This window comes from Macaca fascicularis, chromosome 3, assembly GCF_037993035.2.
Source record: "Macaca fascicularis isolate 582-1 chromosome 3, T2T-MFA8v1.1".
Classification (NCBI taxonomy): Eukaryota; Metazoa; Chordata; class Mammalia; order Primates; family Cercopithecidae; genus Macaca; species Macaca fascicularis.
The window spans coordinates 181825412-181851575 of record NC_088377.1 but is presented as its reverse complement, the minus strand read 5'-3'; the positions used below and the strand labels follow the sequence as shown (position 1 = coordinate 181851575).

At 38.5% G+C, this 26164-nt stretch overlaps 1 protein-coding gene across 3 annotated transcripts in view; it reads left to right on the top strand.

Moving 5' to 3' along the window:
* Positions 1-26164, top strand: part of KDM7A (lysine demethylase 7A) — a 91897-nt gene that overhangs the window by 15870 nt on the left and 49863 nt on the right. For all 3 annotated transcript variants that reach the window (XR_012432927.1, XM_015448136.4, XM_065542671.2), the window contains exon 2: positions 21750-21835. Coding sequence is in view for 2 of the 3 variants with exons in the window: in XM_015448136.4 (XP_015303622.2) it covers positions 21750-21835 (86 nt within the window). In the remaining variant the exon portion in view is untranslated. The remainder of the gene's footprint in view (positions 1-21749; positions 21836-26164) is intronic.

Here is a 26164-nt window from a genome sequence, read left to right as displayed (position 1 = left end):
TTAAAGGCTAACTTTGTGTGCCTGGTGTTTTGAGTCACTTTCTTTTTTGTGCTAGCCTGTCCTTATTTTCTTTATATCAAAGGATCAGAGTTTTCTTTAGAGCCCATGGTGACTGGGTGAACACAGTCCCTTCTGTTTGGTTCAGGGACATTTTCCCTCATACCTGCTTTTCCAACCATCCAAATGCCAAGTAGTTAGCGCTGGACTCTACTGCCTTAATTTTTCTCTTCTTATCTTTGGCTTTGTGGGCATCCAGCCTGTAGTAGGAGAGGTCATACCCCAATCTGAACTTGATTTCTCAGTTTTCTCATTCTTTATCCCTTAAGCAATTGATTATTCTCCAAAGCTCCAAAGTCTCACACTGCTCTCACTCAGGATCACCTGTTGGTGCCACCCATCTCTTCAGGAGTGTTACCACCTCAGCCCCAGGGGAACTGCTACTTGATTTACCATGGTATTACATCCTGATAAGCCCATCATAAAGTTGAAAAATCCTAAATCGAACCATTGTAAATTGGAGACTGTCTGTGCTGTGCTTATCTCTTGCGGGTCTGCAGTGTGTTTTGTTTTGCAGCCCTACCCCTCACCCCAGGGCAGCTGCTGATTCAGTCACCACCTCAGACCTTCTGAGAAGACAGAACAAAGAAAGACCCTGATACAAGCTTCTTCTGACTTCAAGTAATGTTAGGATATGAGTCACTTTTCTTCTCTTTCCTTTCCTTCCTCTCCACTGCATCAATGATTTTTTAGTTTCGTTTGCCACCATCACGTGTCGGGCTTTCATTGGCCACTATCACAGTTTCTACCATATCAGTGTAACACTTTTGATACTTAATATTTTCTTTAAAACTGCTTTAAATGGATTTTCGTTTTAAAAATTTACTTGCCTTAAACAGAGGTATCTGCTAAATCGTGTTAGTGATGCTCACGCTACATTTTAATAGGTATAAGAAAATATATATTTATTGAAATAAAAAATATTATCTAAAACGTGCGCCTGTAAGATTGTCAGAAGGGTAATGATGATTGTTGATAGGCTAGTAGACACAGAGAAAGGGTACAGGTTTTTTTTAATGGAAGTCAAGGATTGAAGAACTTAAATAAGCAAATGAGAATGGCTATACAAAGCAGGAGGCTCAGCAGAATTTGTCCCACTGCCAGGACAAACTTCCCTGGCCTTCAATTTCCCATAAAGCTGCCCTGTTGGCAGTGATAGTGCTGATTGCATCTGGATCCCATCAGGTCCAGCCATTATTGTGGTTACACAGGTCCTGAGGTCCTCTTGATTCCTCCCTGTTTTCCTGGTGACATTGCCTATTCCAGGGATGTGAGAAACTGCCCACAGCCTCAGGACGTTCCTCAGTATGAATAGCAAGATTGGGTGAATTGATGATCAACTTCTCAGGAATCTCATCTTCCTAGCAGGCCTCAAGCCTGCTTGAAGTCTGTTCCTCCAGATATGCATAACGCTACACTTTGGGCCAAAGTTTGCCTTAGTGTTGAAACGTGTGTTCAAATTTAGGAAATTCCTGGAAACAATTTCAAGAAGAAAAGGCAACTGCTAAGTCGTGTAGATTGTGGTCTTTGGTGTAGTTGGAAATTATCTTTAGGTGTATTAGATCCCATCTACTCATCCATTCAAGGACCTGGCTTCAACAGTTGTATCCCTACCTCATCATTTTTTTTGTTAGCATGCTAATTGTATGCATATATCCTTTATTTTAATTTTTAATTTTTATTTTTTTTTCGAGATGGAGTCTTGCTCTGTTGCCCAGGCTGGAGTGCAGTGGCATGAACTCGGCTCACCGCAATCTCTGCCTCCCGGGTTCAAGCGATTCTCCTGCCTCAACCTCCGGAGTAGTTGGGATTACAGGTGTGTGCCACCACGCCTGGCTAATTTTTTTTTGTATTTTTAGTAGAGACAGGGTTTCATCATGTTGGCCAGGCCAGTCTTAAACTCCCGACCTCAAGTGATAACGCCCACCTTGGCCTCCCCACGTGTGGGATTACAGGCATGAGTCACCAAGCCTGGCCTGTATCTTTTATTAAAAAAACAAAAACAAAAACCCTTTTCTTCACATCCCTTTTCAGCTGCAGCCCTGTTTCTTTGCTACCTTTATAGCAAAATTAATCAAGTTGTTCCTACTTGCTGTTTCCAGTTTTTTGGTTTTTTTCCTCTCCTAGGAAATGAGAGCGGTCCCATTTTCTCTTTTACTCAATCCAATCAGGCTTTCATTGTTACCACTCTATTGAAACAGTTCTTTTCAAAGTTATCAGTGAGCATCACCTAACTTGGCGTCTGGGGAACCCCTGTGCTGATTTTCCTTCTGCTTTGCTACCCCTCCTTCTCAGTTCTTAGTGCAATTCCTTCTCGTCTCCCTGATCTTTTACTGCTGGGTACCCCACGGTAACTCAGTAGTTTTTCCAGCACTCATCTGTTTTCTTTCGTAGCTCTCTCCCCTGAACTCTAGTCTTGAATATAAATTGTCAACTTCAGGTCTCCACTTGGATGAATAGTAGGTTGGCCAACTTTGAGTGTATGCAGAATCAAACCCCACAACTCCCTCCCTTCTTGATCATCACTGCTGCTCCTATAGTCCTCTTCATTTCACTTAACGGCAGTCCTTCATGTTGTTCAGGGCAGAATCTTTGGAGTCATCCTTGATTCTTCTCTCATAATCTGCACTAAATTCTTTGGCCAAATCCTGTTCGCTTACTTTCAGAATGTCACTACTACTGGTTGCCTTCATCACTATCCTTTTGTAAGATGGGCTTATTGAAGTAGCCTCCTACTGGTCCCCCTCCATCTGCCCTCCAGAAACCGGAGTGGTGCTTTTAACATGTAAGTCAATACTTAAATGAACTTTAGTGGAACACTTGTCCTCTTAAGGAAAAAGTCTCTGAAAATTCCCTGCTCATTGCCACAATTTCTTCCTTCCTTTTTAAATAGTTCCTGAAGTACTTCTTTCTCTGGGGAACGTCTCTTAAGATAGCTAAGATATTTTAATCCCTTTTGCCGAAAAGACTATTGCCCTTTTTCCACCTGCTTCAACATTTCAATTGCTATTATTATTTTTTGAGACAGAGTCTTGCGCTGTGGCCCAGGCTGGAGTACAGTGGTGTGACCTCGGTTCACTGCAACATCTGCCTTCTTGGTTCAAGGAGTTCTCCTGTCTTGGCCTCTCAAGTAGCTGGGATTACAGGTGCGCACCACCACACCTGACTAATTTTTATATATATATATATATTTTTGGTAGAGACAGAGTTTTGTCCTGTTGGCCAGGCTGGTCTGGAACTCCTGACCTCAAGTGATCCACCCACCTCGGCCTCCCAAAGTGCTGGGATTACAGACGTGAGCCACCACCCCCTGTCTCAATTATTTATTTCTTTGTTTGTTGATTGATTAATTAGAGTCTTACTCTGTTGACCAGGCTGGAGTGTTGTTGCATAATCACAGCTCACTGCAGCCTTGACCTCCCAGGCTCAAGCAATCCTCACACTTCAGCCTCCCAAGTGGCTGGGACTACAGGCGTGCACCAACAAGCCCAGCTAATTTTTAAATATTTTTGTAGAGTCAGAGTCTCAGTATGTTGCCCAGGCTGGTCTTGAACTCCTGGGCTCAGGTGACCCTCCCACCTCGGCCTCCCAAGGCCAGGTTTACAGGCATGGGCCACTGTGCCTGGCCTCAGTGTTTTACATAATGGTCCAGTCTCTTAAGGGATTCATGGTAGCTGAGCCTACCCTAGTTCAGCCTAAAGCTGAGGCTACCCTCAGCGGTGGGACAAAAGAATTCACCAATTTTATTCATGTCTTTAGAACTGTCACACAGTGAGTTGCTAGAAATAATTATTTTTCCCTCTGGAGAATTCCTAAGATCTAAAGATGGTTCTTTTCCTCCTATACAGATCGATTGTGGATTTCCTTATCAAGTTGAACAATTTTGTTCTTGATCTTTGTTCAGTAATTATTAAATATTACCCAAGTATTATTTACTTAACCTGTACCTATTTACCTATAACTATTTATTATACCATTTTGCGTATATTCTTGTTCAGTGTTTATCCCTGAGAGGATGCTGGGCTAAGAGAATAGAGAAGATGGTGAGTATGAAGATGAGCATATCTCTACAATAAATGTGAAAGTTAAGGGTGTGTGCATGAGAGGTTTGGGAGACTAGGCTTGTACATATGCAGCAGGCTCTGTAGGAGCCCCACCCGGATCCCCTGGCTTTCTCTATTTCCATCTCTGTCTCTGTCTCTGTCTGGGGGAATACTTCTTGCTGAAAGCACCTGATACTTGGCCTGAGGGCGTTCTCTGGCTGCAGCAGCTCAGCAGCTTGTACTTGAAGCGGGTCTGAAATGCTAGGGCATTATGCCTCTGGGATAGCCCTCATCCGTTATCTATTGGGAGATAGTAAATAAATACCTAACTTCCTCTCCCTTTGGGTGGGACCTTTCTGAAGCCCCTTATACTTAGTCTTCCAAATGTCCCCAAGGCTACCTCCCTTTCTGTGACTTACTTTTCCATTCACTTACCCGTGCTTCCAGGGATTACTTCCCATGTGAATGCCTGCAATCCTATCTCAGGTTCTGCTTAAGGGGGACTCCGACCTTAAACCAGTAGGTAAATTGTTAATGAAAAGAAAGATCATAAGCAAGAGATACGGGATTTGAAAATAGAGTTTGGATTTCATTGATAACAGGTTTTTCACATGATGATAGTGTTTGTGTCTTAACGCCTGTATAATTATATGATTTCATTTACCTATATCTGTGTGCAAAATGTATTACGAACATGGCTGTCAAAGTCATTGAATAGATATCTGGTCCTGCTACCTTCAAGGTTATTTGTGATATGATTTTAATTTGAAGCTGTTTGTTGTTGTTTTATTTCTCCCTTCCTTTAGAATCCCTTCTTTTTCAAAACACTAGAAACCTTCCATTATGGTAAGTAACCTTTTGCATGAGAACTGTTGCAATGAGGTGTTAACATTTTGCAGATTAATTGGCATATAAGAAAACTAGCAATCACTTTACCATCTTTGGGGAATGATACGGTCTACCTAAATAAGATTTTCCTATAACTGAAAGTTCTACTTGTGAAATGTAGCTGTCCTCAGAAAAGTTACTTAGGAGATTAAACTGCTTTAAATAGTGTAGTATTCTATTAAGAGCATGTCTGTCAAAATCCTTCTAAAAAGAGTTGACATATAATTTCGTTGACTAAGTATCATGGACCTCAGTTATCTTCTGTGCCGTGTGGGCTGCTGGACTGTTTGGGCGCTAAATTGCCCCATACCAGTTGCCATTTATTGATAGTGTTTTATCTCCTTCCTTGCGATTCTTTTTTCCTGTTGCCTGTTAGTTCTGCTTTGAGCAACTCCCACTGTCTCCTTCTAATTTTGTTTTCTTAACTAGAGCAAAATAAGATTTCCACGTGGGATTAGGCAACAGGTCTTCTTAAATTGCCACTCCGTATTCTGATACACTGGTGACAAAAGGATGACCCTAGCCAGGAATGGAGTCAAGCTGTGCAAAAGGGATTTGGCAAATATCACTTAAATAAACCTGACAGGCAAGGTTGGAATTTTTGAAATCAGAGTGCATGTGGTGCTAGATTATATCTTTGAATTCTTACCCTAGGATAGAAGCTATGCCTGGTGGGTAAGGGTAGCCCTGGCTTCCGGGTAATTTTATTTAGAAGAAAATCATATGGCTGGCTTAGAGATATGTTATATCTTGCTTCTTATGTAGGTCTTGTATTTTGATCTACATAAGAAGATTTGACTCGGTCATTAGACTTCAGCCTAGAAAGTGCCCTACAAATACTTGTTAATTATGTTGTAATAAGGGTAATTGGAGACAATTTGTATCTTTTGAGGTTAAAAAGATAGTTTTAGAAAGTTTTAGTGTTTTATCAGTTATTGACTTCTTTGGTTCATATGCATTCATTAACATGCTTTGTTAGTATTCAGTAAATGCTTGGTAATGCTGTCACCATTTTAGTCCCCTGTGTTGATAAAGGGGTGGTTTTACTATACACTTGGTTTATTGGTACTTTGTACCAATTGTAAAATTGCAAAACATTAAAAATGTTTTAATTTTCTAAATTTAAATCATAAAATTGTAACAATTATAATTATAAAAACAAATTTATAATAAACTCTTCACAGCTGGGAATTCTGAAAATTAGCTTCTAAGGCAATTTTCCAAGGTGGAAAATAATAACCCATGAAGTGTTTTGTGGGGGAAAAATAAGAGAGAGAGAGAAAGACCTGAGGTTGGGTACAGTATTTATCACTTATGCTTGATCCCCATCATGGAAATTCAAAGTGCTCATTAACTTGTTGAATTCACTGAGAAGTATTGCTGGTAAATAAAGGTGATTCGATCTCAGCCCAGTGTCTCCCTTAAGTTTCTCTTATGAACTGTGGAATCTTTTTTGTGAATAACTTTGACTCCTGCAGGACACTGTTTTTTGTCTTTTTTTTTAATTTTAAGAGACAGAGTCTTACTTTGTCTCACAGGCTGGAGTGCAGCAGTGTAGTCATAGCTCACTGCAGCCTCAAACTCCCGGGCTCAAGCAATCTTCCCACCTTAGCATCCATCCTGAGTAGCTGGGGCTACAGGTACATGCCACCTAGACCTGGCTAATTTTTAAAAACTTTTTTTTTTTTTTTGGTAGAGACGGGGGGTCTCATTATGCCCAGGCTGGTCTTGAACTTCTGGCTTCAAGAAGTCCTCCCGCCTTAGCTTCCCAAAGTGCTGGGATTTTTAGACGTGAGCTACTGTGCCTGTCCAGGGCACTTAAAAAAAATGCTTTTTAAGAGAATGCTATAGAGCCAGTCCTTGCTTTGCAGGGTTCTGGTGTGCACTGATTTCAGTTACCATTAGATAACAACACTAGTTACCCAGGATTCAAATTTCAGTCACCATGGTCTGTTACCTATGAATGCATAAAGTACAGACTCTTCTGCCAGCTCTTCAGTATGCAGATCAGAAATCACTGCAAAAATAACAGGCACGCGTCTGTTCTTCAGTTTACACACAGACAGGAGAGCGTGTTATGCTGCCTCCTTGTCTCTCAGTATAAAGTTACATGACCTATTAGCAAAATAGATAATCGAAAGTGGGAAGTGGCCAGTAAAGATGAAACAGCAACAAAGAAACAAAAAGTGATAACCCTGGAAGTAAAATCCCATTGAGCATAAATGGAGTAATAAAATAAGTAACTGACAATGGGAACGCTGCCACTGCCACCATTTGTGGAACTCTAGACAGCCAGAGGCACTTAGTGAAGGCATGCTAAATGGCATAATGTTTTAAATTATAGTGTACTAAAGAAGTATTAGTTTTTACTATTTTTTCATTTCTCTACATATTATACCAACAGTAAGAGAGTTCTTAATGCTTTGACAAACATTTTTAAAGATCCCCAGAACAATTGTAATTTCTCCCATTGATTATTAAAATCACTTGGTGTGATTTCAGCTTGCATGGTTACTTTTATGGTCCTGCTCTACCGTGCAAAGCAAGGACCACCTATATTTTTCTTACATTTGCCAGTCATTGATCATGTGACCTTTCATGGAAATTAAGAATTACAAAATGGCCAGGACTTTGGGAGGCCGAGGCGGGCGGATCACAAGGACAGGAGATCAAGACCTTCCTGGCCAACATGGTGAAACCCTGTCTCTACTAAAAATATAAAAATTAGCTGAGTGTGGTGGCACGTGCCTATAATCCCAGCAATTCGGGAAGCTGAGGCATGAGAATCGCTTGAACCCAGGAGGCAGAGGTTGAAGTGAGCCGAGCCTGGTGACAGAGTAAGACCCCGTCTCAAAAAAAAAAAAAAAGGAATTACAAAATGGACTTTGGGGAACCTATAATGACAAATTATCTTTTGAATGGATCCAACATATGAATATGTTAAAAATCCTTCTTACACTTTATATACTTTACATATTGCCCTGACTTTTATGCTTTGAAATAGAATGGTCCAGAGCTTGCTGTTGACCTTTCCTGGCAACTCAGTGCCACCTATTTTGCTATTGATGGATACTTCTGATTTGTAATTGTATTGGAATTCTTTTTTTTTTTTTTTTTTTGAGACAAGAGTCTCACTCTGTTGCCCAGGCTGGAGTGCAGTAGGATGATCTCAGCTCATATTGTCAGCTGCGCCTCCCAGGTTCAAGTGGTTCTCGTGCCTCAGCCTCCCAAGTAGCTGGTATTAAAAGTGTGCGCCACCACAGCCAGCTAACTTTTGTATTTTTAGTAGAGTTGGGGTTTTACCTTGTTGCCCAGGCTGGTTTTGAACTCTTGGCCTCAAGTAGTCTGTCCTCCTTGGCCTCCCAGAGTGCTAGGATTACAGGTGTGGGCCACCACTTCTAGCCATGTATTAAAATTCATTGAGATCTCTGGGTCATATATAAATTTCCACATAGGATATTTGTTACCAGTTATGACAAGATTTTTGTGGTTCAGACCCCTACTCTAACTCATCGTTCATCAAGAATGAAAAAACTTGCTTAGGATATTAAGTTCTCCTTAGAATGCTACCTTAGTTTCTGTTCTAGCAGAGAAGCTTTTAATATGAATGCTTTCTCTTGGCTTGACTTGGCTTGGTTTGTGATGTGTTTATTCCCCTTAGATACAGGCCCTGAAGACTATTTACGAGATGAGAAAGGTTAGTAGGAAAACTAGATCTACTTGATTTGCCTTAGTTGACTCTTGTCCATTGTAGTTGATTCATCACTAAGTGTCCTAGATATATAAGTTTTTGCTGTTGTCTTTTATTCCAGGGTGTGATCTCTTATTCCTGTATATATTCAATCTTCTATAGGTTTCATTAGGCCCTAGAAAATATAGTTTTCCCTTCTATACTTGCAATGGGAAATAAAACTGTCAGCTGGATTGGAGAGTTTTAGATGATTATTCATCTTTAAATATCATATTTATTTTGTTTATAATTCATTTGTCTTCTTTTACTAGAAGAATATCAGATTCCTAATGTCAGATTAAGATAGGGACATTTAGGAACTACATGAAAGGAAAAGTAAATGGACATAATATATACATTTGTGATGAATAATAATACATTTGAATAATATATGCATTTGTTTCTGTACAAGAGGATTATACTTGCCTGACTGTGTCCTTTTTCATTGAAAAAATGTATGGACATTTCAGAATAAATTCTTGAAAGAAAAAATAATTAGTTCTATACTGTCCCCCTCACATTCGTTTTCTATCCCTTTGTATTTGCAAAATTTGTATTTAAATGGGCTCCAAGATGGTAGCTCAAACGAATGTCTCCCTGATGTTCTTGGCATTCCTGCTTTGTGTCAATCAGTAAATATTTTGTGAGAATCCACTGTGTAATCAGCTTTAGGTAGATCTGTGGGCAGTGGGAAATTCTGAATTAAATATTACCCATGTCTTTAAGGAGCTTAAAATCCAACGAAGCTTTCATAGGAAGACACTGTAAATTTGGTGTCTTACTAGCCATTATGCTAGAGTTTTAGATCAGTACTTCCTCAGTGCCGTTTCTCTGCTGAGATTGCTGCAAAAGAATCACCTGGGGAACTTGTTAAGAACAGAGATTATTGTGGCCTGGCACGGTGGCTTATGCCTGTAATCCCAGCAGTTTGGGAGGCCGAGGCGAGTGGATCACCTGAGGTCAGGAGTTCGAAACCAGCCTGGCCAACATGGTGAAACCCCATCTGTGCTAAAAATACAAAAAATTAGCTGGGCCTGGTGGCTCATGCCTGTAATCCTAGCTGCTTGGGAGGCTGAGGCAGGAAAATTGCTTGAACCTGGGAGGTGGAGGTTGCAGTGAGCTGAGATTGTGCCATGGCACTCCAGCCTGGGCAACAAGAGTGAAACTCCATCTCAAAAAAAAAACAAAGCAGAGATTATTGGGCCACACTCATTAACTTTCCCTGTAGATGAAAGGTGGGGCTCAGGAATGTGTTTTCCTTTTTAAAAATAAACAATATACACTGCTGATTTCAAAAGGTATAGAGAAGGTTCTATGGTGAAAAGCAATTCTCTTCTCCATTCTATATCTATTCAGTTTTCTTTCCCAGAGGCAACTGCTGTTACCAATTTCTTGCATGTCCTTCCAGAAATATACCTTGCATTTACAAACATAGGGATGGGGGGATCACATACAAACTGTTATGCCCCTGGCTTTTGTTGCTTTACAGCAAGCGTATCTTGGAGATCTTTCCATATTCCTACTTACAGAGCTGCATCATTCATTTGAAAGGCTGCCTTGTAGCAGCTTATAAAAGCTCTATAGGGGATTCTAACACACAGCCAGGTTTCGGAGCCACAGATAGACTGAGTGTTAAAGGGATTTAGAAAGTTTTCAGTGTGTTAATTCCTTATGTCTTGCGCTTCATGAGGAACTGGACTCAGTAACATTTCATTGTACTTCTTGGTACTAACAAGCTTTTGTATAATGTTTCTTATAGAATTCATCAGTCAAAAATATGTGAAGGTAGTAGGGTGTATTTATTTCTTTATTGTTGAGACCCTGTGTGGTGGTCAAAGCAGCTAGAAACAGGAAGGTTTTCCCATTTTCCATCTCTGGGCTCAAGGTGCTTAGTGCTGTTTCACCTTTCCTTAGTGTTAAGGGAGGTGGGAATGGATAGAGAAGATAGAAAGCAGGTAGTAAATTACACCATAAAACTTGCTCTGCCAAAGGAATTATTTTTCTCTATGCGTCTTTCACTCTGATACCGTATTTAAGAGATGCATGTAAATATTCACATCTGTTGTAGAACTTCACATACATACTGTTATGTATTTACACACTTTAGATATATATTATGGATAGCATACTTGTTGCCTTTGTTAACTTGAAAACATTGCCAAGGAAACCTTTATGAAATTGATACTGTTTATCATCATGGCAAGTTTTATCTTCCCTAAGACGAGTTACAAAGTTCTTATCAAATTCTCATATCATATTCATTTTGGGATGACATTTATTTGCTGTATCCAAGTTTATAAATAAAAGAATAGTCTTTATCTCCACGAAAATAGCAGATATACTGGGAACTGTTTGTATCCTAATTTCCTTAGTCTCTGTAGACATTCCTCATACCCAGCTAGCTAGGCAGAAAGTAGGCTGAGGAGTAAGAGAGTTCTGTTCACCACAGGACAGTGAAAAGTAAATATATTTAGCTCCTTGAATATTTCAGAAATGTAAAGCACCTCCTCCTTCTTTAGAACATTCTAATAAAAATTATTACCTTCATGAAATAATGAGTTGTGCTTATTTGTAAGGATGCATTCACCATTTGCATTTGTCGGTTACTCTGTGTCCAAGATGTCAGACAGTAAAGAGCAAAATAACAAGAATTTATGTACTCGAAGCAAATAATGTATCACCATACAAATCATATTGCTGTGTATATTTCACATATTCATTGTGGGACAAATTTAATTAGAAGCTTGTCAACAGGATTTTTAGCTTTTTGAGGGGTATGTTTTGTACCACTGAGTGCACATCTTGGCTCTTCAACCCCTTATTTCCTCTCATGTTCTTTGATCAATTCCTTTTTATACTCTCTTTCTCCCTTCACCCTTATTAACATACATTCTTTTAGTCAGCTGGTTGGAAATAACTCTGGAAGCCCTGGGACAGTTGGAAGCATGAGCCCTGCTGTTGGAAGTAGGAAAAGTGAACCATAAGTGAACCTTAAGAGATTATTGTGAACCAAAGGAATTTCGTTCAGAGTATGCATTTAGTTCAGACCCCTTAAGCATATAGTGTGCCACTAAACGGCTTTAATGTGTCAATTATATAATCTTCACAAAAGTGGAAACATGCCATGAAGAAAACATGCTCAGTTTATAAAGAAAGCATTTAATTTTGTGAGAACAGTTTTATGTCAGCAAGAAAATAATAGAAGTTGGGTTTTTCTGAGCCACACATTTAATCATAACATTACCAGTTTGATTTTTCACTGGAAATAATTCATACAAATTATAAATTTTTACATTAGCTGATATCTGGTAATGAAGTGATATATCTCAGGGTTAAAACATTGTATGAAACTATTAACAATTTAAAAGTGAAAATGCCAGTTGGCATTCTAGTATTTTTAGTAAGAATGTCAACTTATTAAGCTGATTAGTAAGCCTTATTTTTACTGGCTAGCAAAATAAGAATTTTGGACAACAAAACCATTGTTCTGTAGTTTCATTCTAAGCCTTTTATGTATATTAATTTTCGTAAAAACCCTTTGAGGGAGTTGCTGTTACTATTTCCCGTCTTTACAGATGAGGAGACCAAAAAAAAAAAAAAAAAAAAAAAAAAAAAAAAAAACCCAGATAAAGTTACCCGAAGTCACACAGCTTACTAAGTGGGTTAGCTAGGATTCTAACACAGGCAGACTGACTCTAGAGAGATTGATTTTTCTCAAGTCCACCATCTGAAATTAATTAAAAATGGAAAACACACTCCCTGTTTTTTTCTTGAAGCATAGCCATTTGAGTGCCTGGTATGTGCTCTAAAGAGACATTCTTGAAGAAAAAAAATATAAAGCCCAATCACAAAAGCCTAGTTCCTGTTTGGGTTCAAACCTCATAGCTAATAAGCTGTTGATTAGGGCATCGTTGGCTGACTGGAACCTGGTAGAGCCATGATAATAATAATAATAGCTGCTGTTTATGACTTAGTATGTTTACTGTGCCATTGCTTACTGTAGGCTTAGTCCCATGCTTTACATACTGACATACATTGTCCTGCTTAATCCCAGGGGAATGCCTGCTCCTCAGGCAGGTGAAGAAACTTGCTCCAAGTCAAAACAAGTAGAGCTGGAAATCAAATCAAGTCTTTCTAATTCTGCAATCTATGCATCCCATTGAAGCCAGTTGATACTTGTTTATCTGGTATCATGGAAGTAGTAGACTGAAGAGACCTTGCCTCTCCTATAGCTGTTTCCCTAGACCTAAACTGACCCCAGAATCAAGATAGGAAAGGAAACATGAAGAGCAAGCTGTCAGCTATCCTCTGTATTCCCGAAGTTTATTCACTTCAAAGGCCACTCCCCATCCTCCTTTGTTAATAGGACTTTAGGGGTACACAATGACTCAGTCCTCTCATTATGTCACATGTCACAATGAAGAAATTGAGTAGTTAGGTGCTTTGGATGAAAAGGTAAATTTCTGATACACAGGTGAAAACTTGAAGCAAAATTTCAGATGTATGAATTTCATTACCACAGCCTTCTACTGTCTAAGGAAAGATGAAAGTTGTACTTTACATGTTGAAAGATCTTTCCCTTTTTATCAACTGTTGCCTTTAGTTCCTGTAGAAAATTCTTTAAAAAATTCAAACAGAATAGAATTTTAAAAAACTTTGCCACAATGTATTGGTTTTCAAGTAAGGTTGCAGCACAGTTAATAGTCAACAAAAATTTACTGTGATCATCTGGTACTTGGTATTGCGAGAGAAATCTTAAGGAGCTCAGTTCAGGGAACAGCAGGGTATAAAAATTGCTCAATATTAAACAGTGTTAGGCCATAAATCAGTGGAAATGTGTTTGTTTATTTTTTCCCTACTCTCTTCTTTTGATAGGAAATGTGTATCAGTAAAATGTCAAAGGACTTTCTGTGGTGTGATTAAGTGAAATATCATCAAGGAGGAGGAATTTGGGGCTTTGAAGACTAGGTAGTGTAAGATTGTTCAGTGAAGAATGGGGAGAGTATCTGAAGCAAGAGGAATATCTAATGAAGTCCACTGACAGTAAGATCTGAAAGAATTTGGCCACCCACTCTTCTAACACCAAGAGTAGAGAATATAAATGAGAGTATTATCCGAGAGGAAAAAAGAGGATGTTTGGCTGATCCTAGGGAATTTCGGTTAGTCATTAATTCAATTCAGTTCTCATCAAGTGTCAAAAAAAAAAAAAAATGCCAGCTTAGCAACAATTTCAGAAGATTAAGACAATGGAAAGTGCTAAAGTTGTCACTGCCCCACTCACCAAATGGCAGTGAGGCTGTTGTATAGATGGAAGCTATTCAGCAAAGGTCAGATTGTCACCCTGTAGGAAAACACCTCCCTTGTGCCCTCACACACAAAGTGGTCTAATAAACTGAACATTTTGCTGTTAGGAAAAAGTGTGACAGTCTGTATATGAAGGAAAGTTTTACAAGAGAAATAAATGGAGTGAAAGAGACTGAAGAAGGTTATGTGTCAGGTTTGAAAGTGATTCTTAGAAAATTTGCTTTCAGAGTTGTGCATTTTGTGTGTCCTACTGCATTTGCTTTTAACATATCTGTTATAGCTATCATGATTCTAGCAATTTTTTAGTAGGGAGGCAGTGAGTGAAGGATGGAGTGGGTGATCAAGAGAATGGGGAGAAGTTATGCCTCCCTCTGAGAGAGAAACGGAAGTGTAGGCAGTAGTTCCTTTTGGTTCCTTTCAAAGACCTGAGATAATTCTTGGTTTAGGAACGTTAACTTTTTGTGTTTAATTTTATTTTTTAAAATTATATTTTGTATGGTTAATTTAAATGGACTGTTTTTCAGATTTACTGGTTTACCAGATTTACTGTTTTTATTGATATACCAAATTTACTATTGTGTTGAAATTCAAAATAAATGTAGCTATAAATGTTTTACCAGTTGATTAGAACTGACCCAAACCTGAAGCCTTCACTGACATTTAATAAAACATTATATAGGGTGAGGTGGGATGATGAGTAGACACTAGAGAGAGGAACTCATACATCATTGAAGATTAATAGTCATGTTTAGCCTGAGGTGTTCTTAACCAATTGAAATGTCCCTTTCTCCCCTTTTTTCCCTAACCCTCGTGGGAGTCATTCTGATTTATGTATCTTAGATGTTCATGGGGAGTTTATGATATACTGATTTAGATTTTTCAGGACACATCTAACATTTTTTTCTCTAATTCTTTTGGTGTCACAACACTTCTTAGGAGTGAGGAATGTGGCCATGGTCAAGGTGAGACGAGACAAACCAGGAGTTTCTATAGAAAAAGTACCAACTTGGCATCTTTTAACATTGAGTTTCTGTTTTGGTGGGAGTATGTAGCACCTATTTCTTTTGACACTTAATGAACCTTGCATTTAAAATCAGGGAAGTTTGGTTTTGAACTTGTTTTATTGAATGCAGAGATAGCTCTCATGCATCTTTTCACTTATCTGCAGTGATCTTTTTGTTGCCCCACTTTAGCCACACACTGTTTCCACACTTGAATCTTACCACTGTTATAGATGATGCTACCTCAGAAATGCCAGATTCTGAACATTCTACTCTTTGGGCATAATCTCTCCTCCTTATAGGTCAGTTGCTCAAGCATGCCGTGGACTTAGTGCTGGGAGCCATTGAGACCCCTCAGATCATCTCACCATTTTCTCACTACCTTCTGTCGTCACATCTTTTTTGACCGCTTACATTTCACGGGTATCTTTTAATTTCCTTGTAAATATCAGGAACTCCTTTTCTGGTCTTTACCTACAAAAACCCCAACTCTGGATGAATCCAGTTTCCTACTCTGGGTCTGCACCACATGGGTGAACATTGTTGAAAAAAAAAATCACATAAATACATAGAAATGGTTTTGTATTAGGCTGTTTTTGCATCATTATACCTGAGGCTGAGTCATTTATAAAAAAGAAGTTTAATTGATTCTTGGTTCTATAGGCTGTACAGGAAGCATGTTGCTGGCATCTGCTCCTGGTGAGGCCTCAGGAAGCTTTCAATCATGGCAGAAGGCAAAGGGGGAGTAGGTGCACCCATGGTGAGAACAGGTGCGAGAATGGGAGGGAGGTGCCATACATTTTTAAACCAGATCTCATGAGAACTCACTGACTATCCCTAGGACAGCACAAGACATTCCTGAGGGAATCTGCCCCCATGACCCAAACAGTTCCCACCAGGCTCCACCCCCAACATTGTGGATTACATTTCAGCATGCGGGGTGTGTGTGTTGGGGGGGCGGTGGGGACAGACATCCAAACTGTATCAGGTTTGGAATTCATTGTCTGTCTGGAATCTCAGGTGGATTTGGACTCTCAACACTAGCTAGCAATGTTATTGTGTTTCTTAGTCTTTCGTTCTACAGATCAACCCTTTTATACTTCCCTCTCTACCTTTTTCCATACTCCGCTGAGTGTCTCACACTAAACTTAGCTGAGAAAAATAGAAGCCGTTAGACTGTAGTATGAAGACTAGTTTATCTTCTTTTTCGTTTGTCCTGTGTGCTTTTGGTGTCAGATCTAAAAAACCATATTCTGATCCAAGCACTTGAAGACTTACTCTTTTTTTTTTTTTAATTTTTATGTATTTTTTGAGACGGAGTCTTGCTCTGTTGCCCAGGCTGGAGTGCAGTGGCTCGATCTTGGCTCACTGCAAGCTCCGCCTGCCGGGTTCACGCCATTCTCCTGCCTCAGCCTCCCCACTTGCCACCATGCCTGGCTAATTTTTTTGTATTTTTAGTAGAGACGAGGTTTCACCATGTTAGCCAGGATGGTCTCGATCTCCAGACCTTGTGATCCGCCCGCCTCAGTCTCCCAAAGTGCTGGGATTACAGGCGTGAGCCACTGTGCCCAGCCGAAGACTTACTCTTATGCTTTATTTCAAGAGTTTTATAGTGTTAGCTCTTATCTTTATCATCCGAGTTAATTTTTCTATATGGTGTGTGATAGAGGTCCAAACACATTCTTCTGCATGTATGTTGTCCCATACCATTTGTTGAACAGACTCTTCTTTCCCCCTTGAATGATCTTGAGACTCTTGCCAAAAATCGATTGGCCACAAATGTAAGAGTTTATTTCTGGACTCTCAGTTCTATTTGGTGTGTCTGTCCTTATGCCAGTACCACACTGTCTAGATTACCATAGCTTTGTTAAGTAGGTTTGAAGTCGGGAAGTGTGAATCCTCCATCCAGTGATTCTTAACCTTTTCTTTGGGTTACAGGAAACTTTTTGAGTTTCTTTTTTTTTTTTTTTTTTTGAGACGGAGTCTCGCTCTGTCGCCCAGGCTGGAGTGCAGTGGCGTGATCTCGGCTCACTGCAAGCTCCGCCTCCCGGGTTCACGCCATTCTCCTGCCTCAGCCTCCCGAGTAGCTGGGACTACAGGCGCCCACAACCGCGCCCGGCTAATTTTTTGTATTTTTAGTAGAGACGGGGTTTCACCGAGGTCTCGATCTCCTGACCTTGTGATCCGCCCGCCTCGGCCTCCCAAAGTGCTGGGATTACAGGCGTGAGCCACCGCACCCGGCCGAGTTTCTTATAAGAAACTGTGGACCAAGGGAATTGTATGTAAAGATATATAAAATTTTGTATAACATTTATGTATTGAATTGGAAATTTATAGTCTTTCAGTTAAAAAATGAATTTCTAAACAATTAACATATTTACCTTTTGCTTTCTATGGGAAAAGTGATGTAAATTCAAATTGGACAAATAAACTTGTGTTCTACTCAAAAGCAAAATGTAATAGCTTGATTTAGTTATGTGGATTCAGTATTCAAGCAGCAATGTCATGTTATTTGTTAACATCTTTTGGTTTTGACCTTTTGGGATTGCGGCAAGCTCTACGCAGACTCTCAAAGACTTGACAGTAGCAAGTGTCCTAGAGTTCTCTCAGGTGCGAGTGGGCTTGTTTTTGCATATCCAGAGGCCTCTGATATATTGCTCTTGATATTTTGTTGTGGTTATTAGATTAATACATTTCAAGATTTTTGCCTAATTTTTTACATGGTTGTGGATAGAATTTTAATTGTGAAATTTAGTATTTTAATTGTGTATTAATTGTGTATTGTGTGTTTTTATTTAGTATTTTAATTGTGGAATAAGAATAGAGGAAGTGTGTCTAAAACATACATCTAGAGTTTAATCAATAATTATAAAATATATACCCATGTAATAATCATCTAGAACCTCAGGACACCACTTGCCATCCTTTCTAGATGACAGTCCTGAGAGGAAACCACTGTCCTTTCAAGATCCATCTCTTCCTTGTTTTTTAAGATAGCTTTATTATCCCTAAACAGTATACTTCAGCTTTCCCTAGTTCTGAGTTTTCTGCATACATAGAAATATGTACTCTTTTATGTCTTTTTAAAATTTAACTCAATGTTGATTAACTTGTAGAATTCATTCATTTATTGTGTTTTTTTATTTTTATTACCATATAGAGTTCTGTTATGAGAATATACTGTATCCATTTTATTATTTATAGACTTCACAAATAATGATTCTATAAGCAGCTCTGTATAGGTAGGTATCCTGGTGCACATGTGCCTGAGTTACTTTCAGTTGTGTTTACCTAAAAAAGGATTTGCTTGGTCATGGAATAATCATAGAGCGTATGATTCTTCAGCTTTAGTGCAAAATTGTTTTCCAACATGGCTGTATCAAACTCTCAGTTTAAAGTTCCTATTGCCCCACATCATCTTCAACACATGGTATCATCAGGCTTTTTAGTTTTAGCGGGTCTTTTGGGTATGTCGTGGTATTTATTGTGCTTTTAGTTTATATTTCCCCCAGTTATAAGGTTGTACACCTTTTTATGTGTGATTCGGCCACTTAGAGTTCCTTTTATGATGTGCCTATCCAAGTATTTTGTTCATTTTTCTATTTTTTTTTTTTTTTTTTGTATTGATTTGTAGGAGTTCAGTATATTCTGGGTATAATTCCTTTGGTGGCCACCTGTATTGTAATGTCTTCTGCTACTCTGGCTTATCATTTCAGTCTTTATAGTTTAATGAATTGGAGTTTATTTTAATATGGCTGAAGTTACCAGTTTTCACCTTTATGGACAGTGCTTTTTGTGTTTTAAGACAATCCTTCCTGTCATAAAGTCATAAAGATATTTTCTATATTACGTTATACAACCTTTGTACTTTGTGTTTTATGTGTGTTTAGGTTTATCATCTACTTTGGAATAAATTTTTATGTTATGAGATAGATGTCTAATTTTATTTTACTTCCTTTAAAGAGATATATAAATATTTCTTTTTATATATAAATATATATCATTTATGGATATATAAAATATCAAGCATATTTTGTACAAATATCTTTTATATAAATATGTGTATGTTTCTTTTTATTTTAACAAAGATATATATATATATATATTTTTTTTTTTTTTTTTTTTTTTGACAGAGTGTCACTGTATCGCCCAGGCTAGAGTGCAGTGGTGTGATCTTGGTTCACTGCAACCTCCGCCTCCTGGGTTCAAGCGATTCTCCTGCCTCAGCCTCCCAAGTAGCTGGGATTACAGACATGCGGCAACATGTCTGGCTAATTTTTGTGTTTTTAGAAGAGGTAGGGTTTCGCCATGTTGGCCAGGCTGGTCTCAAACGCCTGACCTCAAGTGATCTGCCCACCTTGGCCTCCAAGAGTGCTGGGATTACAGACATAAGCTACCCCGCCAGGCCAATATATCTTTTTTAAAATAAAAAGATACATGTATATAAGATGTTGATATAAAAGCTATATAAAAAGTGTCCAGGACCTTATATTGAAAAGTTTGTTCTTGCTGTATGCTCTTCCGTGCCCTCCTGTTACACACGAGTGCACACATATACATGGATCTGGTTTTGGGCACTGGCATCTGTTTCATATTGCCTTGATTCCTAGAGCTTTAGAATAAGTCTTGATACTTCGTAGAGTTTTAGGGTGGTGGGTTTGTTTTGTTTTTGTTTTTGTTTTCTGTGAATGCTTTGCATATTCTTGGCCCTGTACATTTCCATATTAATTTTAGAACCAGTTTGTCAGGTTCTACTGATCTGGATTGGAATTAAATTGAATCTATAAATCACTTTGAGGAGAATTAATATCTTTACATGATTGCACCTCAAACCCATGGTCGTGATGTATATCTCCCTTTATTTAGGTTTTCTTTAAAGTCTCTCAGTAATATTTTATACTTTACCCTAAAGAAGCCTTGCATAGTTTTTGTTAAATTTATTCCAGTGTACTTGACCTTTTTTTTTTTTGAGATGGAGTCTTGCTCTGTCTCCCAGGCTGGAGTGCAGTGGCGCCATCTCCGCTCACTGCAAGCTCCGCCTCCCAGGTTCACGTCATTCTGCCTCAGCCTCCCGAGTAGCTGGGACTACAGGCGCCCGCCACCACGCCGGGCTAATTTTTTGTATTTTTAGTAGGGATGGGGTTTCACCGTGTTAGTCAGGATGGTCTCGATCTCCTGACCTCATGATCTGCCCATCTTGGCCTCCCAATGTACTTGACATTTTTATGCAGTTGTACATGGTATGTTATTTCACTTTTTAGCTTTATATCGTTGGTATATGGAACTAGGTTTTTCTATATACTAATCTTTAGCAATCTTTTTCTCGATTCTTATGATTTGTCTATAGATTCTTTTGCATTTTCTGCTTGCGTAACCATAGCATTTGCAGATGACAGCTTTTTTTCTAATCCCTATACCTTTTAATTCTTTTCCTTATTTTACTGTACCAGTTCAATCCTCTAGCACAGTGTTCACCGGAAGTAGTAATAGGAGGTGTTCTTGGTTTTTTTTTTTTTTTTTGAGATGAAGTCTCACTCTGTCACCTACTGCAACCTCTGCCGCCCAGGTTCAAGCAATTCTCCTGCCTCAGCCTCCCAAGTAGCTGGGATTACAGGTGCCTGCCATCGTGCCCGGCTGATTTTTGTAGTTTTAGTAGAGATGGGGTTTCACCATGTTGGCCAGGCTGATCTTGAACTCCTGATCTCATGATGCACCCGCCTTGGCCTCCCAAAGTGCTCGGATTACAGGCATGAGCCAACACACCCAGCCGCTGTGTTCTTAATCTCAGAACGACTGCTTCATGTTATTTGCATAGGATATTTTAGAAGTATCCTTTTCCAGATTATGGAAGTATCCTCTAAGCTAGCTAAGAGGTTTTATTGTTTACTTTTTAATCCTACGTAAATGTTGAATTTTATCAAATACTTGTCCTGAATCTTTTTAAGTGGTCATATGATTTTTTTTTCCTTTAATCTAATAATGTGGTAAGTTTCACTGATTAAGATTTTTAGTGTTAAAAACCATCTTGTATTCCTGTGATAGACCCAACTTGGTATTTGCATCTTTACTCATAAATGAGGGTGACCTATAATTCTTTCCAAGTTTTGGTACCAAGAACTTATGCTGTCAGGAAATGAGTTAGGAAGCAAATCCTTTTTTGCTGCTCTCTGGAGTAAATTTGATATAATATTAGATTTATTTGTTCCTTGAATATTTGATAGAACTTGCATTTTTTAAGGTTTTTTGTCTATTCTTTTTGTAACTTCTTGAGGTAGATACGTAGCTTATTAATTTCAGCCTCTTTTTTTCTAACAGATGCATTTAGAGCTATATGTTTCTGTTTACAAGTTCTTCATCCCACAAGTTGTGTCATATTGTATTATCGTGGTTCACATTTTAATATATCTTTTGACTCATTTTATTGACATTTTATAACAGGTGACATTTACATAATGGTTGAGGATTTTATGACTTATTTTGTTGTTTCTGATGTCTCTACTGCTGCTAGGAGAGAATTACTTTGAGTATAATATATTCTCCCTCATGCTCACTTAGCAAGTTTGTAGAGAACAGAATAAAATTTATCTTTATATGTGTTTCTCTGCTCTACAAAAATGTGTTGGTGAGGCGGTTGTACATTTCTCAGCTAAATTCCATCCACTGTATTATAGTTAAGTGAATATTTTCAACTTACTTACATATTGATTTTGTTTTTCTTTGTCTTAGCTGTGTTGGAGTAGAAGAACATCATGCTGTTGACATTGACCTGTATCACTGTCCCAACTGTGCAGTTTTACACGGTTCCTCCTTGAGTAAGTACTAGATGCTTAAATAAAAATTGACATTTCAGAAAAATCGAGATTTCAAATTTACATGTACATGTTGATACTTTAATGATACTCTGACGAGTTATATTATATCCATCAAGAACTGTAGGGACAGATTTTGCTCAAGGTATTTAGGTTGTTGTTTTTGTCTCATTAAGTCAAAAGATTAAGGGGGAGAATGTACTGTCAGTCTTAATTGCCAGTGCAGAGTCCCCAAACTCAACTACATAGTTTGGTATCTTTCAATTTGAGAAGTGTGGTAAAGTAAAATTTTTCTGTTTCTGGAATCTGATTTCGCTTGTTTTGCTCTCTTCACAAATAGAAGATCTTCAGTAGTATTTTGGGAGAGTATGCAGAATAAGACTTCAATACACTCATATGCCTTATATTTTAAGGAGAAAATGAGAGCGTTGATAAGCTAAAATATTACTTATATTTTCTGAATTTGGTTGCTATATTGAGTATGGCCTGGAGTCCTGCCCAGCCATCCTCTCTGCCTGAAACCCCTTTCTGAGATCTGAGGAAGTAGAGATACAAGGACACACCAGACCGTGTTTCTGACCACACTCTTGTTTCTAAGAAGGGAGAGCAAAGCCAGGGAACCCTCAGGCATCTTTTGGAGTGGACCAACATCACACTTAAAATGATATGTATTTTCAGCTTTTTACAGATGCTTCAGAATCTTTTACAGATGCTTCAGAAGAATACATTGAAATATTGCTATTGTGCAAATATGAGAGAAAAAGGCTTGGATTATGTTATAATTTTTTTTTTTTTTTTTTAATTCGAGACAGGGTCTTGCTCTGTCACCTATGCTGGAGTGCAGTGGTGCTATCATAGCTCACTGTAGCCTTGACCCCCTGGGCTTAAGTGATCCTCCTGCCTCAACCTCTGGAGTAGCTGGGACCACAGGCATGCTTCACCACGCGCAGTTAATTTTTTGATATTTTGTAAAGACAAGGTCTCACTTTGTTGCCCAGGCTGGTCTCGAACTCTGCCTCAGACTCTCAGAAGTGCTGTGATGACAGGCATGAACCACCGCACCTGGCCTTTAATAACTATTTTGACATTTTAGGCTGCAGACTAGCACTTTTATATTCACAGAATTAAAGGGAAAACTATAGGCTTTGTCATTTTAAAACCTTTGCCTGAACATACCTTGATATACACACTTGGTGGGTTGGTTTTAGGTAACTTACATGACCTCTTTATTTTACATGCAGCTTTTTCCCTAGTAGTTTTTTCCAATAGAGTAGACATTTATATAGAGTTATATTTTTTCAAAAGAGACTTACTGGCAACTGACTGCTCATTTGTTTTGTTAGAAATATTAGTAATGTTTCTAATGTCTTTGTAAGATACTTTAAAAATTTAAGCTAATTGAATACATTAAAGTATTTCCTTTTAAAATAGAGGCTATTCCTTTTGTTAAGTATACAGCATAAAACTTGAGGTTAGCAAATTGGTAGAACTGTTACATGTGTAATTGACTAGTTTATTGTCATAAATGTTTTTAAATGATCTTTCTCTGGCTAGCACTGAGTATGTGATATATAACTTGAAATAATTGTTGACTGGGAGTAACTCTTGGAGAAAGTAAATAAATAATATGGTGTTGTTATCTCAAGGGAGACTTAACTAAAATTTATAGCAGTTTTAGTTTAGAATTTAAGTATATAGTCCCAAAATGAAATAATTTGAATTTAACTTCTGTGAAATATTAAGTTACTATGAGGCAGAATAATGTGATACACTGCATTATTTATTTTTCCTATATGATTTAATTTTGTAAAAAACGTGTTATACTCACTAAATTGATTACACAATCCATAATGGATCGCGACTTCACTGTGAATAATTATGCTTCAGAGAGAAGTTTGCCTATGCTTCTCATCCCTGAAGAACGTAAGACCAGGCATTGGCTATCTTCTGGGCAGACGTCCAACTCTGAGTACTTGCAGGGAAAATGCCCAAAATCCAGTCATCTGTTTTATCTTGATTTAAGGCTCACCTTCCCTCCTCCTCCACTTCTACTCGCAACTTGGTTAATCCCTTTTGATCCCTTTCCCTCTGCTATTAAGCCTTTTTTTTTTTTAATTCATTTTTTTATTTTTTGAGACGGAGTCTTGCTCTGTCGCCCAGGCTGGAGTGCAGTAGCGCAGTCTTGGCTCACTGCAACCTCTGCCTCACAGGTTCAAGCAATTCTTCTGCCTCAGCCTCCCGAGTAGCTGGGATTACAGGTGTGTGCCACCATGCCTGGCTAATTTTTGTATTTTTAGTAGAGATGGAGTTTCACCGTGTTGGCCAGGCTGGTCTCGCCTCGGGCTCTCAAAGTGCTGAGATTACAGGCGTGAGCCACTGCGCCAGGCCTATTAAGCCTGTCTTACTTGCTACCTGGGTTTCCTGTTGGTTTCAGAGATCCCCAGGAGTCCTTATTATTGATACCATTTAGCCAGTATAATAACTACTTAATATGGTGAATTTAGACTTGACCCTCTTAATGGGAATTAAGAACTCTATTTGAGGGCAGGTATCAAAAAACAGCCAAATAACTTAAATATATATTCTCTATCTTCTTTAGGCACATGCAATCCAAACACAAAATTTTCTCCTTTCCCTTTAACCATTACTAAAATATTCCTTCACTAGCCTCCTTCCTTTAAGAAATTCAGTCAGCTGTTATACAGTGGCTGATTTTATGATTAGCATGTTGGCCCAATAGGACAATTGTATCCTTCTGTTAACCTCCTCCAAGTCAGCACATTTAAAAGGAAATGATAGTGATTGGCAGCTTATTATATGGTAGGCACTATAGTGGGTAAGTAAGTACTTGACCTATGTTGTCTTCTTCGATATTTATAACAACCCCGTGTGAGAAATGAGAAAAATGATCTAGCTAGCCCTTTTATGTAGCTATTTGGCAGAGTTGGAGTTTGAATCCCTAGCCATCTAATTCCAAAGCTGATGCACTTCACTGATTAATCTCTTCTGCAAAAATGAAAATTAACTACTGGGGTTGCTGAGGTAGGAGGATTGCTTGAGCCCAGGAGCTCGAGGCTGCAGTGAACTGTGATTGCGCCACTGTACTCCAGCCTGGGTGACAGAGGGAGACCCTGTCTTAAAAAAGAAAGAAAATTTTAAAATGCAGTATCATACTTTACCTATCAAATGGACTGCTTTAAAAAAAAAAAAAGTACTTTTGCCCATTGTTTACCCAGGGGTATGAAATACGGTTCTTGTATAGTACTGGTAAGGAAAGTAAGTTACTAGTACCACTTTTTTGGAAGCAGTTTTGTAATATGTAGCAATTATCTTTAAAATGTTGATCTTTCTTCTAGCATTTCTTAGAATTTATTCTGAGGAATTAATCAGGGAAACATATACAAACATGAATCTCAACTTTGAAGAAAGATTCAGAATGAACTAAATACTTAAGAATCAAAGAAATGATTATAATATGGTATATCTACATCTTAAAATTGTAGTCTGTTTTAAATATTTAATAAGGAGAAAATGCTTGTGATATAATAAGAAAGATAAGCAGGATAAACATTGTGATCCCAGTTGAAGATAAAATGGAGTTATGGGCTGGGCTTGGTGGCTCACACCCGTAGTCCCAGCACTTTGGGAGGCCAAGGTGGGTGGATCACAAGGTCAGGAGATTGAGACCATCCTGGCCAACATGGTGAAACCCCATCTCTACTAAAATACAAAAAAAAAACACTAAAAGCCGAGTGTGGTGGTGCACGCCTGTAGTCCCAGCTACTCGGGAGGCTGAGGCACGGGAATTGCTTGAACCTGGGAGGCAGAGGTTTCTATGAGCCGAGATCGTGCCATTGTCCTCCAGCCTGGCAACAGGGTAAGACTCCATCTCAAAAAAAAGAAATGGAGTTGTGTATCTATATATAGCTGAAAAAAATCTGGAATTAAATACACTCAAATTTTAGGAGTGATTTTAAATGAGAAAAAATAACATGCAAAGGATGCCTCAATGGAATTTCCTAGGAAGTTTGCTTTGTGATTCTAAATTTTTCTTGTGAGTTTTTTGGTTTTTTTGGGTTTTTTTAGTGGAACTTGACCTCTTCCATATTGAAGATTTGGCTGCCATAAGTTACTTGGGAATCTTGTTTTAGACTCTTAGATAGGAATAAGCCTGATTTCCACCTTTATTAATTATTGTGACTTCTTATTCACGTGAGGACCCAATGTTTTTGTATTACTATGATCTTTGTAAGGCAGGAAAGGTTTAAAATAACTTGGAATCATAAAGTTGTTTTCCCCAAAACATTATTGTTACGAAAATGTTCAAACATA